Source organism: Gobio gobio (genome assembly GCF_949357685.1).
Source record: "Gobio gobio genome assembly, chromosome: 17".
Taxonomy (NCBI): Eukaryota; Metazoa; Chordata; class Actinopteri; order Cypriniformes; family Gobionidae; genus Gobio; species Gobio gobio.
In genome coordinates, this window is record NC_137110.1 from 49,100,184 (window position 1) to 49,115,445 (window position 15,262).

A 15,262-nucleotide genomic window follows, 5' to 3' on the forward strand; every position below is an offset into this window, starting at 1 on the left:
TTGAATATGTGTCAAATACTGGTCTTTCCTCCTGACTATAAATTAAATGGGAATGAAATTAAATACAGTTTATTGTGTAAGCAAAAACTAATATATAATGCGTGACTTTTAATTATAAACCAGCCGGAAATACACCGGGACTCTTATTTTGAAATCTCGCCTTACTATTGCAGTTGCAGGAGCTCATTCAAGTTCAGATGAGGAGATAAAATATGCATTGTTACAACCGTCTAAAACATATTACTATATAAACATCGTAAAGTAAACATTGACATTATTCATCAGCATTAGTTCATAAACAATTGCCTGGCATAAATGTGTGTTATTCGTTGATTGTGAGTCGCTCTGGAGCGCTGGATTCGTCTCGTTTTTATTTGTTGACGAAAATGACAGTTGATTTTCGTTATAGTTTTTGTCATCCAACACTTGTTTTTATTTAGTTATCATCTCGTTTTCGTCAGTGAAAAAAGGTTGTTGACAAAAATTATGACGAAAATTATCCGTCAACGAAATTAACACTGGTGTGAACTCATGAACTTTGAGAGAACCTTGCCTGAATGTTAGCTAAAGTTCGGAGAAGGATCCCTGTTAGATCACACTTCAGCAAACGCTACATTAAACTGAAAACCATCCCTCTGTTTTGACTTTAAAGGGAATTATTCCTCTGAATTAGGTACACAGAATTTAGGCCACTTCATAGAGGACTGACAGCAATTTGCGATTGATGAAGTGAAGTGTACCTGCTTCCACCGCTGTAACCGTGATGTTGTGCCAGCCGGCAGTCTCGCGGTCCAGGATCTTTCCCAGAGTGATAGCTCCTGTTACGGGATCGATGTTAAAGATCTGCTCCTGGTCTGTGCTCCGGTCTATAGAGAACCTGGGCAAAAAATACAAATATGGGTTGTAAAGAGACATCCAAACTCTTTTTCTTTTCAATACTATTTCCATAAAAGTCAAGCACTAAAAGGACATGAACATAAACAAACAAAGCTTTAAACTTTTTTGGCATACAGCTCAAAGCCATAGAACTCAACACCATAGAAGAGGAATAACAGGGAAAACACATAATTGCACATGAATGTCATGGTTTGTGAATGCTTAATAGGGCAAAGGTCTATTTGGATACTTTGATGGAGCTTTTATGTCCCTGACAGCTCCTGTCACCATCCACTTTTACATCATACATAATTACATACTACAATTAAAAGATGTTGCAAAACGGGTTCTAAAACCATGTCACCCACACACACTTCTCTTCACATGTTCAAATGCCATTTAACCAATGTGTTATTATTCAGGTAGCTGCTATACAAATGTCAACAGTTTAACAACTTGCTCAGCACGATACTCTTCAAACTGTTGCTCTGCCATAACAGTTGTCGACCTGGAAGAGAATATTGATCAAAATTGAAAAAGACGGTTTGTGCTAATGTTCACTTTAGAACCCCTCGTGACAACGCAGACAATGAATTTGGGAATTGAATAAATAATGTCTTTTAAATTCCAATTCAGTTTCTGAATTTGAAGTGAATTTGATCTGAAATGGCACACAGGATGCATAATTGCATGTCGTCTCAAACCATTCATTTTTGTAACATGAATGAAGATCTTTTTGATGAAGTCTGAGAGCTTTCTGTCTCTCCATTGACAGCTACGCAGCTGAAACTTTGACGCTTAAAAAAAATGTATAAAGAGATTGTAAAAACGAATCCATATGAATTGAGTGGTTTAGTCAAAATGTTCTGAAGAGACAAGATCACTTTAAATTGAATGTAGGCTTTTATTCACATAAAACATCAACTCACACATCAGGTAAACAGAAGCTCAAGGATGTTCACATGACATGCAAAAACCAATGAGGTTCATTCTCGTGTTACACAGCACGTTTGAGCTCCTCAAGAACCAATGAGGTTTGTTCTCGCGCATCAAGCAGGTTGAGCCGAGCTTCTGTTTATGTTCACTCATCAATGTTTATATGTGAATAAAAGCCTAAATCTATTCATCATTTACCCCCGGTTTTACAGACAAGGCTTAAGTCTAGTCCCAGACTAAAATGCATATTTGAGTTGTTTTAACTGAAAGCAACTTGCGCTGACATATCGTAAAATATGTCAGTGCCATTGTTTTGTCTCAAGATGTACACCAGAGTTTGGAACGACGTGAGGATGAGTAATTAATGACAGGATTTTCATTTTTGGGTGAACTTTCCCTTTAACTTCTAGTCGTAAATTTTGAGGACAAACTACAGTCAGTACTTCAATTGCCCCCTCCAAACAAATGATTCATATTTCATACAGTGCTTTGATAAACCATTCCAACCAGAACACAAACACCACTGACAGAATGGTGAGGTGACAAAACTCAATGAGGTTTTTTTAATTTTTCCTTCTGACTCGCTGTGCTCACTCCATTTTTTAAGACCCTTGGGGGTTTAATGTCAGCTTCTGCAGTTTTAGACTTTATATGGAATACAAATTTATACAAATTAATTCACTTCTTATTTTACCTTGCGCTTATTACTCTGTGCCAATAGGTTAAGGCGGCTCTTTGGAAAAAAGTTAAAGTGCCCAAAGGGAGATGGAGAAGGGAGAACATATTAAAGTCGGGGTGGAGAAGAGTCTGAATTTAGACTGTGGAAAAGATTTTTCAAATACATTATTCTTATTGACTTTTAATTGTCATGAACGCACGAGTCCAGTGCTGGTCTTTAAGTTGTTCAACTTCTGCATGCATTCATTTAAGGCAATATTCAAAAACATTCTTCATGTATACAATTAACAAAAACAAATGCTTACTAAAATATGATTTAGTCCGCTATTCCTGACTGCATGGAAATGTCCTTCCTCTCTATTTGTTTCTTTTTTTTCAGTGCTTATATCTAAACATCCTTAAATCCAGATACACTTGAGAAGCAAAATGACTGAAAAAAATATCAAATTTAAGCTACCTTACGCTTAACACCTAACCAGACATGATACGATACATTTCCAGCCACAAGAAATGTGTCTGTCTACACCAGACTCTCTGCAGGCACACTGCCCTCGCAACCAAATCAATTCAAAATCACAGCCAATCAGAAGAGCCTGTGGGCGGAGTCTCTCTGCAGGCACACTGCCCTTGCAACCAAATCAATTCAAAATCACAGCCAATCAGAAGAGCGTGTGGGCGGAGTCTCTCTGCAGGCACACTGCCCTTGCAACCAAATCAATTCAAAATCACAGCCAATAAGAAGAGCGTGTGGGCGGAGTCTCTCTGCAGGCACACTGCCCTCGCAACCAAATCAATTCAAAATCACAGCCAATCAGAAGAGCGTGTGGGCGGAGTCTCTCTGCAGGCACACTGCCCTCGCAACCAAATCAATTCAAAATCACAGCCAATCAGAAGAGCGTGTGGGCGGAGTCTCTCTGCAGGCACACTGCCCTCGCAACCAAATCAATTCAAAATCACAGCCAATCAGAAGAGCGTGTGGGCGGAGTCTCTCTGCAGGCACACTGCCCTCGCAACCAAATCAATTCAAAATCACAGCCAATCAGAAGAGCGTGTGGGTGGAGTCTCTCTGCAGGCACACTGCCCTTGCAACCAAATCAATTCAAAATCACAGCCAATCAGAAGAGCGTGTGGGTGGAGTCTCTCTGTAAGCACAATGCCCTTGCAACCAAATCAATTCAAAATCACAGCCAATCAGAAGAGCGTGTGGGTGGAGTCTCTCTGCAGGCACACTGCCCTTGCAACCAAATCAATTCAAAATCACAGCCAATCAGAAGAGCGTGTGGGCGGAGTCTCTCTGTAAGCACAATGCCCTTGCAACCAAATCAATTCAAAATCACAGCCAATCAGAAGAGTGTGTGGGCGGAGTCTCTCTGCAGGTGCACTGCCCTCGCAACCTTCTTGCATTCATCCCCCAACCACCTGCTGACTCGGACTGGGATCTGATCAAGGTTGTCTCCATAACAACGGGAGCACCGAGATTAGGGTGCCAGGCGTGACTCTCCAGGCCTACACAAACATGCACATGAACTTTACACACACACTTATGCACACACCCATCTCTCACCTTCGCCGCTTTGTACCCCCAGTCTGACAAGCGGGTCTGTGACCAGCGCCTGAGATGGCTGCAGGACCGGGACGCCTGGCTGTGCTGGGACACCTCAACCCCCCACTCCTCTCCCCTGTTGCAAGTCGTGTTTCATGTTGTATTGTGTGCTCGTGTTGCTGAGATGTTTTTTTACTGGTCTCAAACTGTGCTCCCGTAGGAGCATAGTCTGGGGGTTGTTTTTTTTTTTTCATCTCCTCACCCCTCCCTACCTATCCTCATGTTATGCTGTATTTTCTGTCCAACTCAAGTAGGCGCCGCATTGAATGGCGACTCGGTGTGACTCGCATAACACCAAATACATTTCACTGCCAGTTGTATATTGCATATAATTGTGTATGTGACAAATAAAATCTCTTGAATCTCTCTTGAATCTTGAACCAAATCAATTAAAAATCACAGCCAATCAGAAGAGCGTGTGGGTGGAGTCTCTCTGCAAGCACAATGCCCTTGCAACCAAATCAATTCAAAATCACAGCCAATCAGAAGAGTGTGTGGGCGGAGTCTCTCTGCAGGTGCACTGCCCTCGCAACCAAATCAATTAAAAATCACAGCCAATCAGAAGAGCGTATGGGTGGAGTCTCTCTGCAGGCACACTGCCCTTGCAACCAAATCAATTCAAAATCACAGCCAATCAGAAGAGCGTGTGGGCAGAGTCTCTCTGCAAGCACACTGCCCTCGCAACCAAATCACAGCCAATCAGAAGAGCGTGTGGGCAGAGTCTCTCTGCAAGCACACTGCCCTAGCAACCAAATCACAGCCAATCAGAAGAGCGTGTGGGCAGAGTCTCTCTGCAAGCACACTGCCCTAGCAACCAAATCACAGCCAATCAGAAGAGTGTGTGGGTGGAGTCTCTTTGCAGGCACACTGCCCTCAAACCAAATCAATTCAAAATCACAGCCAATCAGAAGAGCGTGTGGGCGGAGTCTCTCTGCAGGCACACTTCCCTCGCAACCAAATCAATTAAAAATCACAGCCAATCAGAAGAGCGTGTGGGCGGAGTCTCTCTGCAAGCACACTGCCCTCGCAACCAAATCAAATAAAAATCACAGCCAATCAGAAGAGCGTGTGGGCGGAGTCTCTCTGCAAGCACACTGCCCTCGCAACCAAATCAAATAAAAATCACAGCCAATCAGAAGAGAGTGTGGGCGGAGTCTCTCTGCAAGCACACTGCCCTCGCAACCAAATCAAATAAAAATCACAGCCAATCAGAAGAGAGTGTGGGCGGAGTCTCTCTGCAGGCTCACTGCCCTCGTAACCAAATCAATTGAAAATCACAGCCAATCAGAAGAGCATGTGGGCGGAGTCTCTCTGCAGGCTCACTGCCCTCGTAACCAAATCAATTGAAAATCACAGCCAATCAGAAGAGCCTGTGGGTGGAGTCTCTCTGCAGGCTCACTGCCCTCGTAACCAAATCAATTGAAAACCACAGCCAATCAGAAGAGCGTGTGGGCGGAGTCTCTCTGCAGGCGCACTCCCCTCGCAACCAAATCAATTCAAAATCACAGCCAATCAGAAGAGCGTGTGGGCGGAGTCTCTCTGCAAGCACATTGTGTGCAGTCAAAATGGTATATACTGTAAATGTACCATAATAAATGCACCACACTGCAAAAAATGCATAGTATTTTTGTCTTGTTTTCCATTAGAAATATCAAAAAATTATTAAATCAAGATACATTTAGTTAGTAAAATGACAATCATTTTTTTAAAGCATACACTCACTTGTATCTTGATTTGAAAGTGTTTAGATATTTAAACTGAAAAACAAGGCAAAAATACTAAGTAAGAAAATAATTTTTTGCTGTGAAGTACCAATGTCCCTCTTGGAGCTCATAAAAAGCCACAGCCGAAGAAAAACAAACAAATATTTCCTGTCCAAATAGCAGGAGTGTGTTTTTCCAGCAGGTACAATGCTCTCTGAGGGTCGGTCCCGCTGGTATTGGGTGGTTCGGGTACAAGAGAGAGTGATGGGGCTCTGGGCAAAGCCCCTGTTTGCTAGCTGAGTCCAATGGAGATGATTAAAGTGGTACCGATGGGCATGGGCTCCATGCCATACGCAGATGTGTGCCAGCCAACCAGCCGAGCTGCTTGCCACTGCGCTGTGCTTTATAACACCTGGAGCACTTTGAGCGCAGCCTCATGCATTTTTAATGGAGGTAATTTGCAAAGGCTATGTGTATGTGTGCCAGAGAGACTATACGGCCAGCCAAAGCCTTTTACTTCCCTTGTGCGTCACCTTTGAGCTGCAGCAATGAGTAAATCATATTTCTGTGCGCTGATGGCTCTGGAGAATAAAGAGCTCTATCAGGATATCGAATTGCATGACCAAAATGCAGGGCGGGCATCTTCGATAATGGGAATTCAGATGGCATGCCTACTGACCACCCGCAGTGCATTCACTGACCATCTGATGCATAAACAAAAATAGAAACAAAAGCTAATTGACTGGTTTTACGTAAGTTACGGCATACAGGGTTCTTCATCAGTCCAGCAGGGAGCAAATGATCATTGCCAAAGATTAACAGGTTAGTGTCATGAAATATTGAAAAGCAGATTTCAAATTAATTTTAAAAGCAAATCAATTTGTGCTGGAACAAGACTGACCGACCACCACCGGAATTGGATCCGGAATCTATTTCAGTGGATCCACCAAGAAAATGATTCAATTAAATGACCTGTACCTTTAAAACAATGTTGTTCTTCTTAAAGCTGCAGTCGGTAACTTTTTGCGCTCTAGCGGTTAATAAACAGAACTGCTTGCGGAGCTACTTCTCTCTGTTTATGTCTATGGCGAGTCACGCAGGGACTGTGCTCCTCCGCAGAGCTTCCTACCAGACCGGTCTGAAATAGTCCCACTATAAACACTTATTACAAGTGCACCGTAATCATTCAGGGTAAGACAAAAGCACGCTTTGGAAAATGGATTCATGTTGTACATTCTCATTATATCATTTTTGTAAATCTTGAACGCAAAAAAAGTTACGCACAGCAGCTTTAACTAAAACTATAAAAATAGCTTTTGTTAATTAAAATAAAGCTAATATAAAGTTAAATATACATTTTAAATAAAAAAAATGTGTTTCCTTGGAAAAAGGTAACTGTAAGATTAAAAAAAGGACAAAAGCAAACGCAAATTAAAATTAATATGAAAGCTGAAAATATAGAAATAAAAGCGAATTAAAAATATTAATAAATACTATTATTGTGGAAGCTTGTGTCCGCCACAGAATAAAACATTTGAAAGATAATTGCGACTTTTTATCTCACAAGTGCGAGTCATAAAGTCAGAATTACGATTAAAACATGCAATTCGGACTTCATATCTCGCAATTCTGACTTCATATCTCACAATTCTGACTTCATAACTCACAATTCTGACTTCATATCTCAATTCGGACTTCATATCTCACAATTCGGACTTCATATCTCACAATTCGGACTTCATATCTCGCAATTCTGACTTCATATCTCACAATTCGGACTTCATATCTCGTAATTCTGACTTCATATCTCACAATTCTGACTTCATATCTCACAATTCTGACTTCATAATTCTGACTTCATATCTCACAATTCTGACTTCATAATTCTGACTTCATATCTCACAATTCTGACTTCATATCTCACAATTCTGACTTCATAATTCTGACTTCATATCTCACAATTCTGACTTCATAATTCTGACTGCATATCTCGTAATTCTGACTTCATATCTCGCAATTCTGACTTCATATCTCGCAATTCTGATTTCATAATTCTGACTGCATATCTCGTAATTCTGACTTCATATCTCACAATTCGGACTTCATATCTCACAATTCGGACTTCATATCTTGTAATTCTGACTTTATAACACGTCATTTGCGAGTCAGAATTGTAAAATAAAAAGTTGCAATTACATTTTTTCTTTTATTCTATGGTGGAAACAAGCTTCCATATATAATAGTATTTAAATAATAGTAAAATAATACTGATAAAAAAAAAAACTATAAACAAAATCATTTTAAAGTCTATGTCACATCTTTTGACATGGACAGAAATCACAGAAAATTTAGCATTTTGCACGATAATGAACATAATAATTTACAATATTAAAGTAGGAAAAATTACAGTTGTAAAATTACAGTTGTGTGACTAAAAATCTAAATATAAAGGGAAAATTAGCATGCACAATTAAAAAAATATATATATGGAATAACAATCAATGCAGAAAAAAAATCCTTAGTATTCTCTGATATCCGATATTAAAACGATATATTTTTATGCATCCCTATTTTTCAAAATGTCTTTACACACTAAAATTTTCCCCCATTCCAGATTCCAGATAAACCTGTCCCTTAAAGGCATATAAAAAGGTATCCGATCACTTTACACGCCAGTCACGCTGTATTTCCCCGCATAAGCGTGTGTTTCTCAGCCAGAATACGCTGCGATGTGGACCAGACTTTATGCCTCGAGTCACAGCTCTGGAAACGCAAGACTACACAACAGCAGACAGAAAGTTTTCGCGAATGAGCAGACATTTGACATGCTTTCCAAGGCCTCGAGGTAAAGAAGCTTCTCTGGACCGTGCGCGTGTGTTTGTAAAGAAGGATGGCAGGTTGATAACTGCGTGCTAAGGTGCCCATAGCGTAATGGGAAAAGCCTCCGGCCAGCACATTCCAAGAGCCACACTTTGTTACGCTTCCGTGACTCGGTATATCTCCAGTAATAGGCTCCTCAATGAAGGAAATTGATCCTTGTCTAAACTAAGAAGAAGTGGACTGTGGCCAGGGTGTAAACACACACACACACAAAAACACACATAAACAGACTGGTATGCCTTTTCACTTTATCTCATTGAAGCTCACAGTCACTGAAGTTGTGCATTGTGATAAAATAGCTGATAAAGCATTGCGGCTGCCAAGCTTAATGATGTATTTAAATTCAAAAGCCCTGTAAGATCTATAGCTGCAGAGTTGTGCAACAAAGTTTTGCCCATGCAACAATTTTTCTACAAATGTCTGGGCAAATTACCGCTAAATATTTCAGGCTGCAGTGTTTCTTAACGTGATTTATACATTAATAAACCACATCACAGTGTTCAAGTCAACATAAAGCATTTGCAACCCGTTTTAGTTCCTTATAACGTGACATATTTCCAATTCAAACCATACCCTAAATGATGGAGGAGCATCTCCTACATGTGCAAATTCAGATGTATGGTTTATTTCCAGGCCACACTGTACCTGACAGGGACGTTATCCATATCCGGATCTTTTGCAGTCACAATCCCAACCAGCGCGCCTAACCGAGCATCTTCCTGAACCTCCATGATGGTGCCGGTGGGGGGGATGAAGATGGGAGCTTCATCCACATCTGACACGCTGACCCTCACGATGGTTTGGTCCCGGAAAGACCCGAGATCCACGAAACGAGGGTCCACGTGTTTGTTTACAGCCTCTACGACCACATTATGTGTGCGCTTGTTCTCAAAGTCTAGAGGCTGAAAAGAAAGAGACAGTTAGAAACTCCTCAAGAAAAGATCAAGAACATGTTGTCCTACTGCACTATCCCAACCCGATCTCACTCCCAAGGCGTCAAAATCTGAAGCATGGTCAAGTGCCTTCCGCCTCACAATGAAGACGCTAAAGTCACCTCTAGACGTCACTATATCGACGAGCAGGTGCTCCATTGATTTCAGTGAGAATCCTTTGGCGTCACACACAGATGTGTTGGGCATGGGAACGTCATCGTCATGATGATCATATATTGGGTTATGATCTTGCCATTATGACATGTTGGAGTGTGATTCTCAATTTAATCAGCCAGCTGAATTTTATTTCCGTTTATTTTATTTACACTATTTAGACACGTTTGAACATGTAACCCAACCCCATCCCATCCCTAAACCTGCCCATTTGTGTGTGTTATATGATATAAAACACAGGATATAACAGGCAGATACAACTGCAGCCACAATTTTCTCAAAACTTACAAATATTCCAAGTGTTCTGAGGCCAAACAATTGATTTGTGTGAAGAAAATCCCCAAAAGCGGTCAGCGTCTCCATCCGCCGTAGATCATGCACACATTACATTTAAAAAAATGCCCCCCGATACGTCAGATTACATAGTGAAATTGCATTGGCTCTCATGCATCTCGTGACCGATTGTGTCATGCTAAAGAGTCGTGTGTATTATTTGAATGAGATATGAATGAGTGCATTCACGGTGAGGCGGGATCATCATCTGGTCCAAGACCAATCACTGAGGTCCTGACTTCCTGTGGTCATTAAGAATCCCAGGATGTCCTTCGATAAAGAGTAGGGGTGTAACCCCGGCATCCTGGCCAAATTTGCCAATTGGCCCCTGTCCATCATGGCCTCCTAATCATCCCCATATATATATATACTGATTGGCTTCATTACTCTGTCTCCTCTCCACCAATCAGCTGGTGTGTGTGGTTGGCGTTCTGGCGCAAAATGGCTGCCGTCGCATCATCCAGGTGCTGCTGCAAATTGGTGGTGGTTGAGGAGATTCCTCCTTTCTATATGTAAATCGCTTTGCGTGCCTAGAAAAGCACTATATAAATGTAACAAATTATAAATGTAACAAATTATCTCAACGATTAAAACATTATGATCAACTATTTACATAAATAAATTGTGACTTCAGAAGACTTGGAATGCAACATGAGTTATAAGTTTTATACTGTTTTTGGTCAGTTTTTGCAATAAATACCTGTGACTGTACTTTTATTTGCCTGTTATGTGTTTTATATTGTTGAGAAGTGTGTAGGTTTAGGGTAGGAGTGGGGTTAGTTGCTCCAAAATATAAAAGTAGCCTTTGAATATTAATAAAATCATGTCTGCTTTTACAAATGCAAAGAGTTAAATGTGTCTTGATCTGACGCATTGGGTAAACAACTGAAATCAATGGAGCACCTGCGCGTCGATATAGTGACGTCCAGAGGTAACTTTAGCGTCTTCATTGTGATGTGAAAGGTTCAGATTTTGACGCCTTGGGAATGAGAATGGGTTGACTATCCTTAAAAGTATCCTTGCTTTTTAGTAATATTTCAAGACGAACACTTACTGGACGGAAGTAACTTCGGTTTACTTGATTACCAAGCCTTACTTTTTTCGGGGAAAATCTGGAGTATCAAATATGATCTTCAGGCTTTTGAGGAAGGTTTATTTTTCAATCATCATTTTGCATTTCATTGTATTATATGTTGTAAACTAAGCATTTAAATATAATCTTACTAAGACATATTATTGGCAGATATTGAGTGATGACATTTTATGTGAGTAGTTTGTTGTAAAAATAGAATTAATTTACAAGCTAGCAGAATTTCATCCTACTTTTTGGCCATATAAATATCAGCATCTGCACCAAATTGCATATTTTTGCTCAGTTTGGGCCTTGAATAAAATAATAATTATATTATAGTCCCTCTCTATTAAGTGCGCAATATTTTCACTATCATATATGAGCCATAAAAACCTGATGTATTAAGTATGATACAAAATATAAAACACATATGCAAATTTGTATTACTTTTTATTAGTGGTGGTCATAGATAAAAAAAATTAATCTAAATTAATCTCACTGTAATCTTGGAATTAATCTAGATTAATCTAGATTAAAATGTCTCATTTGAATTCTGCCGAAGGCATTCAGAATATGTGTGCTCATAAGTGAGCGTTTGTCTTTTTGTAGTTTGAATAATAAATAACTTCTGTCCCTTTAAGACCTGACGCAGGCATGGATCCCAAAAAATGTTCCTGTGAGCTGGTTACGACTGCGTTTACGTTAATACTCACCAAGATGGGCATTGAGACATTTTTGAGTGTATTTGACCATTAATAAACTGGAAAAAGGAGCTCATTTTTGCACTTGTATATCAGAGGCGGCTTTATTATGGTGTGTGTGTGTGTGCGCTTCAGATGCGAGCGCGAAATCTGCGGGAATTAGTAGAATTTATGTTATGTGCAACCCCGCGCGAAATTCAGACCGGTCACACCAATACCAACACGCAGTCATGAGGAAAAATCCAGCAGAACACGCGTTCGCCATGTTCAGAGGTTTAACCGGACTGAATGAGAGGAGGCGGGTGCGTGTCAACTCGCTGTCGGTCGGAGAGGAGAGCACAGCTGATATCGATATTGTAGAAAATGAGTATCGTATCGTTTCAGATATTTCAGCATCGATACATAGCGAAATATTGATATTTTTGACAACACTAGTAGGCATACACACAGGTTCGAAGACTCGTTCTCTCGCCCCCTACAGTGCAATTCGGCTAGGTATACATCCGCGCTAAAATATCAAGGTGAAAGTCATCATAGCTTGCGTAGTATAGACCCAGCTCCCAACCCAACTTTGAGAATAGATTAACTGCGATTTTTTTTTTATCGCCCGATAAGAGTCTCACGTTAACGCAGCATGTTAACGCCGATAACGGCCCACCACTACTTTTTATATAAGATTTTGTCCAACATTTAAATAATCAATTCCAAAAAAAAAAAATCACTATTAACTATGACTTTTGCCTCAATAAACAGTTTATTAATAGTTCAGGTAGTTGTTTAGGTATAGGGGATTAAAGGATCAGTTCACTTTAAAATGAAAATTTCCTTATAAATTTTCATCCAATATGTTCATGTCTTTCTTTCTTCAGTGGAAAAGAAATTACTTATTTTGAGGAAAACATTCCAGGATTTTTCTCCCCATCATAGATTTCAATGGCAACTAACGGTTGAAGGTCCAAATCAATGCAGTTTCAAAGGAAGGGCTTCAGAGGCTCTGCACGAGGAATAGGGTCTTATCTAGACAAACCATCAGACATTTTCAAGAAAAAATAAACATTTATATACTTTTTTACCTAAATTGCTCATCTTGCGTTGCTCTGCGACACCACAGATTTCGTAATCACGTCTAAAATGTCACGCTAGACGTAGGTGGAAGCACCGCCCCAAGCGAACGTGCGAGGACTAATACAAACACCCTTTACAAAAAAACACTCCATCTTCAACTTCAAAATCGTCCAACATCGTTGTTTGACCTTTTTTTGCTAAAGGATGTTTGTATTAGTCTTCACACGAGCGCTTGTAAACACGGGGCGGTACTTCCACCTACGTCTAGCGTGACCTTTCCGATGTGATTACGAAATCTGTGGCTGTCATAGAGCAGCGCAAGATGAGCAATTTAGGTTTATAGGTATATAAATGTGTTTTTTGTTTAGAAAATGGCCGATCATTTCACTAGATCAGACCCTATTCCTCGTCTGGGATCGGTCAGAGCCTCTAATGCCCTTCCTTTGAAACTGCATTGATTTGGACCTTCAACCATTGGTTGCCAGTGAAGTCCATTATGTGGAGAAAAATCCTGAAATGTTTTCCTCAAAAATGTAATTTCTTTTCGACTGAAGAAAGAAAGACATGAACATCTGATCCTTTAAGAGATGTAGAATATGGTCATGCAGAATAAGGCATTAATATGTGCTTTATAAGGACTAATAAACAGCCAGTATGCAAGCTAATAAGCAACTTTTAAGAGTGAGAATTGTTCCCCGTACTAAAGTGTTATTATTATTATTATTATTTTTCTATGTCAGGCCTTGCAGGGTTGAAGAAAAACAATCATTTTTAATACTGTTCAGTGTTAGATTTTAAGTACACTATTGTACGGTACACAGTCCTGCTGCTGTGTTGAGTCACCGTTTGATGTTATAAAACTTTGAAGAGCAGAAAGCACACACAAGGGCACATGTGAAGTGCAGGACGACCTTCAGAGCTTGAAATGACCTGACTGAGAGGTCTTCTCTACCTTTTTGATGGTGATGACGGCCTCTTGTGTGTCTCCGTCGGTCGAGACTCTGAACAGCTCCCCCCCCTCCTCGTCTTTGATCAGGTAACTCATATCCGTATTCTCGCCCATGTCTGCATCTGTTGCGATCACCCGGCCAAGCGGCGTCCCAACGGCCGCACCTTCAGAGACCGAAAACTGATACATCTCTGTGAGGGAAAGAGAGGGCACAACTTTCATTTCTGCGCTATTCATGGTGAGAATGCATGCATATTAGGGCTGGGGAAGAAAAAACAGATTTTGATGATATTTATATAATAAAATAATAATACAAATACTTAATATATTTTGTCATAATTTAATTTCAAAGTATGTATGTATTTGATTTGAATGCATTAAAAGGGGATTTTCTTCAACCACAGTAAAAATGTGCACAAAATTTTATATGCACCAATATAACAGTACATAGCAAAATGACTTATGCTCACCAAGGCTGCGTTAATTTGATTAAAAATACAGCAAATACAGTAAAAATGTGTAATATTTTTACCTTTTAAAACAGCTTTTTTCTATGTGAATATATTGTAAAGTGTAATTTATTCCTGTGATCAAAGCTGAATTTATCATCATTACTCCAATGTCACATGATCCTTCAGAAATCATTCTAATATGATGATTTGCTGCTCAAAAAACATTAATGATTATTATTAACCCATTTTTGCCCAACTTTTTCTGAATGGTTTCATGCATATAGTCATGTTAATAGTGTGCTGTGTGAACATGTTCCTCGTTTATTTTCCCCAGGTTTTTTCTTCTTTCTTTTTATTCTCTTGAAAATCGTATTTGAATGTGCGATATGTGGGCAGATATGTTGTATGCACCCCTTCAATGTCAAATTTGGCTAGGAGGAGAACATTTGGCATCTAACCCAAAATAACTGCTTTCAACAGATCAATCTTTATTCATAATCGAAGAGCGAAGTCGAAGAACATTCGATGCAAAATCAAAAAATTGGCATCTATCTATCTCATAATCGTTTGAATATGAAAACACAACAAACAACAAATAAAGTCTTAAAGTGGTGGAACAGTGCAGAACAAAGTGCTGCCCCAACAGGGCATTGCGTATTAAAAAGTAAATTGAAAATAAATAAATAGATCGATGAAAAAATTACATCTTGCAAAAAAAAAAAAATAGTCCCATAGTATTCAATGGCTGACTGTAGTAGGTGGTTTCATATAATAATGTAAATGTAAACTCATTACATTTCTGAATTTCCACATTATAATGGAAGCGTAAGCTGCTAGTCATAAAAAGAATGAGGGTCCTTGACCGATTAGAATGAAACACATCCAAACTGGATGAAGGGCCCTTACAA

General features: G+C 39.7%; 1 protein-coding gene across 1 annotated transcript in view; it reads right to left on the reverse strand.

Moving 5' to 3' along the window:
• Positions 1 to 15,262, reverse strand: part of cdh22 (cadherin 22) — a 325,753-nt gene that overhangs the window by 85,846 nt on the left and 224,645 nt on the right. The window contains exons 7-9 of the mRNA XM_079840198.1: positions 13,906 to 14,093; positions 9,322 to 9,578; positions 741 to 877 (exon numbers count right to left, since the gene is read on the reverse strand). Coding sequence (XP_079696324.1) covers positions 741 to 877; positions 9,322 to 9,578; positions 13,906 to 14,093 — 582 coding nt within the window. The remainder of the gene's footprint in view (positions 1 to 740; positions 878 to 9,321; positions 9,579 to 13,905; positions 14,094 to 15,262) is intronic.